The sequence below is a fragment of the Nicotiana sylvestris genome, chromosome 1 (assembly GCF_000393655.2).
Source record: "Nicotiana sylvestris chromosome 1, ASM39365v2, whole genome shotgun sequence".
In the NCBI taxonomy this organism is placed as follows: domain Eukaryota; kingdom Viridiplantae; phylum Streptophyta; class Magnoliopsida; order Solanales; family Solanaceae; genus Nicotiana; species Nicotiana sylvestris.
In genome coordinates, this window is record NC_091057.1 from 66,920,364 (window position 1) to 66,925,583 (window position 5,220).

General features: G+C 33.2%; 1 protein-coding gene across 1 annotated transcript; it reads right to left on the bottom strand.

Annotated features, from left to right (window-relative positions):
- Positions 1–1,057: 1,057 nt before the first annotated feature.
- LOC104236190 (probable membrane-associated kinase regulator 1) lies at positions 1,058–2,504 on the bottom strand. The gene has a single exon (XM_009790070.2). The coding sequence runs from the start codon at positions 2,399–2,401 to the stop codon at positions 1,346–1,348; it is 1,056 nt and encodes a 351-aa protein (XP_009788372.1). The 5' UTR covers positions 2,402–2,504; the 3' UTR covers positions 1,058–1,345.
- Between the last annotated feature and the right edge of the window lie 2,716 nt (positions 2,505–5,220).

Here is a 5,220-nt window from a genome sequence, read left to right on the forward strand (position 1 = left end):
CCGTTCCGTCCCGTCCCGTTAATTTGGTCTCGTCCCGTCTTGTTCTGTCCCGTTGGACAGCCATAACTAGAACTAGAAGACCTTTTGGTTCGGCCAGTCTGTTAAAGACTTTTTGCTTTTTTGGTCAACATATGACTCTTGCATTTGAAATCACAAGTCGTACGATAAAACTTTCCATAATATGAATTAATTCAAGCCTTGTGAACAATAAAATCAGAATTAAGGGGAAAAGGGACATTTTTTAAAGTTGACTAGCTAGTCCAAGTTTTTTATTTCTAGTTTGAATAAATTTCTAATTCAAACCGTGGAAGCTTCAAAGTTGCTTCCCATAATAAATGTCACCGGCCGTATGTCCAACCAGCTGAGAAGACTGAAACTACACTTAATTTCCCTAAACGGGCACGTGGAAGATTCTCATATACTTACAAAGCTCATTAATACGTACCTTTACTTCCTTAAATTTCAAACGAAACTTATACCTTGTTCGGCGAAACTGCAAAAATTAGCTTATTTTGAGAATGTATTTTTTTTCAAAAGTATTTTTCTCAGAAATACTTTTGGTGAGAAGCAGTTTGTGTTTGATTAATTAATTTGAAAAGCACTTCTGAGCAGCAATTAGTGTTTGACCAATCTTTAAAAAACTACTTCTAAGTATATTTTTCTCAAAAGTGCTTCTCAAAAAAATACTTTTGAAGAAAAATTACTTTTTTCTGCTTCTCCAAAACTGCTTCTGCTTCTTTTAAAAGCATTTTTTTTCCTTCCAAAAGCTAGGCCAAATACCTCAATTTTTGGTCAAAAGTATTTTTGGCCAAAAATAAACTTTGGGCCAAACATGCTATTAGTACTACTATTTAAACTTTAAATAGTACCGTTAGATTAAGTCATAAAAACGTAAATCCAAAATAAAAAACATAAAACTAGATAGTCATAAGAATTGTAAAAATAATAAGTACTCTCAGATTCCACATAAAATATGGCGGAGAGAGAGAGTAGAAGACAAACTACGAAGTACAAATTCCAAGGCACTCCAAATTTCAATGGAACAAAACAGAGAAGAGAAGAATCCAAATGAGTGATCCATTAATAACATCACATGCAACTCACTAAAACTTCGATCAAGACGCAACGGCTAGGTTAAACTATGAAACAAAAGGTAAAAAACACAAAAGGTTAAATCCTCGTCTTCCTCAGTCAAATAACCCGCTAAATAAAATAAAATAACCTTTAGATCCAATAGCTATCTAGCAAACACAAATATTCTTGATCTTTTTCTTTCTTTTCTTTTCTTATTTACCTTAAAAACAACACTAAAAATTTGTTAAATTTCATAACTGACCAAATTTTATTAAGAACTAGTGTTCAGATTCTGAAGCATGGAATTCTTGCAGTGTGCAATTGCACCTTGAATTGCATTTTGTAACTCCTCCATTGTTGACGAATCTGATGAACAAATTCCACCTGTCATCGTCTTGTTAGTCGGAGTTGTGAACCCACTTCTACTGAGGACCCCAGAATGGCTTGGTGATGATCTTATCGAGGAAGGACAGCTTGACACGTAGCTTCTCCTCCTTGGATACCTCAAATTCCCAGAAAAAGATTGCGAAATTGTTGGATTTTGGGTATTTTCTTTAATAGAGCTCTGAATAGAAGAATAACAATTTTCTCTGCTTTTCAAAAACCCATCTTGAGATTTCATGCATAATGTTGCAGTATTTGACGATACCATCATTTTCTCAGACGGCTTTTGGGATAACTTCTCGTATAAAGGCTTAACTTTTTTCAAATACTTACGAATGACTTCTCTAGCTGATGTACTCATGCGTCTCACAGAAGACGAGGACGTGGTCGTCTGAGCAGGCAGAGGTCCCAAGATCACATCTGAATCATTCTTTTGATTCTTGGATTCTTTGCGGAACACAGAAGAAAATCTCGACAGTGAGAAATTCAAGTACTTGTTACCTTTCTTGATGGAGGTGCAAGGAATGCCTATTGAGTTTTTAAGGCGCTTGAACTCGTCCTCCTCCGTGACGGAGCTAGGGCGGGAGGAGTCACATCCTTCAGGGAGGAGGACGAGGTCGCCACTAGAGTAGGAATATTGGGAATCATTGGAACTACTGCTGCCCGTGGAGTCACGGGAAGCAATAGTCGTGGTATCAGAGGAGGAAGAGGTCGAAGACGAAGCGAGAAGAAGAGTACGAACCATAGACAAGCGCGGAGATTGGTGAAGGGGAAGGAGTTGGCCTTTGTAGAAAAGCTCGTCAGCAGGACATTGGTTTGTGGAAAACTTGCGACTACGTGGAGAAAGGGCAATGGTGAACTCGAAATCTGAAGAAGAAGAGGAGTGAGTAGGGGAAGAAGGGAGAGTGTAAGATTTAGGGTTTCTGTCTGTTCTTCTTCCCATCTTGATGTGAACTACATTATGGATCTACAAATGGAGGTTTTCTTTGGAGAAACCAGAGAGAGAGAGGCAGAAGAGTAGTGGGAAAAAATGGCTTCTTATATGGAGGAGCACATGTTGTGGGATTAAAAGGGTGAAAACTTTTTTCTCCGAAAAGGGGGGTTGGTACTTTCCAAATAATAATTGCTGGAATACTTATCGAATTTAAAATAAACGAATTTTTAATGTTCATTCCATAATATTTATTACATCCGGCTCCATCAAAACAAAGAGGCTCGAAATACAAAGAAGAGTGCATTTATTTTTATTTTTTTAAAATTAGTAAATATTTATTTTTCAAAGAAAATAATTGTTTGACTAATACTCCAATCAATTACTGTAATATTCTAATATTTGAAAATATTTGAAGAAACAATGTTGTTTAAACTATCAAAGCTGATATTTTACTAAATAATAAAGTAAGTCTTTGTAATGCTTTTTTTTAATAAGAACTTCTCATTAACAATAAAGTTTTGTTCTCGACTACTACTTATTATCATCTACTATATATTTTGAAGGTGTTGCGTTGTGCCCTATATTCACAATATTTCAAAATTTCGGAGTAAGTAATATAGGCATTTATTGTCGGGCTATACGCCATATATATATATATATATATATATATATATATATATATATATATATATATATATTGGACTTGGACTTGGATTTTTAATTATATGTTTGTCTTGTTCTTCTTTTTCTTGGAAAGATTTTTCTAATGTCTGTTTGATTATCATTTTTTTTTCTTTTTGATATTATTCCTTTTTTCTTTAACATTTCTCCCTGTGTTAAGGTCTTTGGTAGTCTTCTCCTTGATGGACCTTCTTCACTTTCTGGCAAAGTGACAGTCATCAACGGATTTGATAAGTCTTTACCGGTTACCATTTGAACCGGCCTAGCTGTATCATCATCCGATAGAGTGGATCTTACTGTATTCATTGGAGAATGCACACCCTTCTCATCCATTTTTGTTTGAGATGGAGAATGCACACCCTTCTCATCCATTTTTGTTTGAGATGGAGAACTCTTTGGACTGTTCATTTCTATGTCTTGTTGAGGAATAATTTGAGTCTGCGATGTTTGTGATTGTGTTAATTCAAACCTCAACGCTTGTACCCTGTGCTCTAGTATTTTTACTTGTTCTATGAGTTTTATCGTTTCTTGTGTCAAGATGTCATTCTTCTGGTTTAATCTTCTGAAGGCTTCTGTCATTGACGAGCAGTGATCACAAAATATTATTTTGCCTTCGTCTTTTCGGATATTATATTGAGGTATTTTTCTGGGTTTTGTCTGAGTGCTGGGGTAATATAGTAGTTTGGTCCTAACACTCCTCTTGCATAATCTAATGCTTCAGTAAAATCATTAAATCCTTTAAAAAGAGGTTTTTCTATGTCTTTAATAGAATCTAATACTTCTAACCATGTCTGGAAAATACCTTTTGTTTTTCCATGTATAACTACATAATATTTAAATCTTTTGTCTTGATTTTTGTCTGTAAAATATTGACCTAAAGCATTAAGTGCTGCTATAAAGTATTTAGTATCTTTCTTATTATATGCTATCCATAAATTATTAATTAAGCACCTTTGGGATCTGTCTATGACACATTCTGGTAGAATTCTGAAAGACATATTTGATGGCGGAAAAAATATTAGACTATGCTTTCCAAAATTCATTCTTTCTAGATTGGTCTGTTCTGTAAAAGGATATGGCTTAAAATGGAGATTACCTAATATTGTCTGTAAATATCTGTCTGGGGGTGAGGCTTGAATGCCCTTCCCTTTGTCTTCAGTCGTGGGGACTGTTGGTCTCATGTTGTACATATGAAATATTTTCTGTTAATTAACCGAAATTTTAAGCCTACTTAGGTGATCTTCTAAATTATTATCTTTTCCTTTAATATGTTCAAAAACTAAATTATATATTGATATAGTATCTATAAAATTTAACCACCTCCTTCTACTACTATTTTTTGCATTTATTTTTTGATGAAACTTAACTATAGCTTCACAATCAGTTCTAATTGTTTACTTCTTTTTTGTTTAATATATATAATTTAAAACTATTTAATCCGTAAATTACAGCTAATATCTCTACATCTATACTACTTATATTTCCTTTTTCTTTATATTTTCCACTTTGATAGGCACATATTTTTTCTGTATTTTTATCACTATATTTATTTGGTTTTGCTTTTAAAACTGTTCCCCATCCTTCAAAACTACCGTCTGTTTCTATAATTAAGTAATCTGTTTCTAATGGCATGTTTAAGTCAGGAATATTTCTTATCTTTTCTTTAACTTTTTGTACTAGTTTAATGTCTTTTGTGTTAAAATAATTTTGTCCTGTAGAGCCTGTCTTAGCATATAATGGTCCCGCTATTTTTCCTAAGTCTTTTATAAAATTTCTCGCATAATTTACTATTCCTAAAAAAATTTGTAACTCTTTGGTGTTATCTAATTTATCTGCATTTCTAGAGCCTTTTTAGCTATATGGGGTTGTAATTTTATTTTTCCATCCCCTAAAATTACTCCTAGAAAATTTATATAATTTTTGCATAGTTCCATTTTCTTTTTACTAATTATTATTCCATTGTCTACAAATAACCTAAATATTGTCTGTAGATGTCCTAAATGCTCTTTAATATTTTTACTAAATACTAATATATCATCTACATATACTAAGACAAATCTCTTATATTCTCCAAATATATTATCCATTTTTCGTTGAAAAATTGGTGGAGCTGTCTTTAATCCAAATGGCATTACTAACCATTCGAA

What these genes read in the sequence shown, in the direction of transcription:
- LOC104236190 (XM_009790070.2), bottom strand. Translation starts at nt 2,401, where the DNA reads ATGGGAAGAAGAACAGACAGAAACCCTAAATCTTACACTCTCCCTTCT.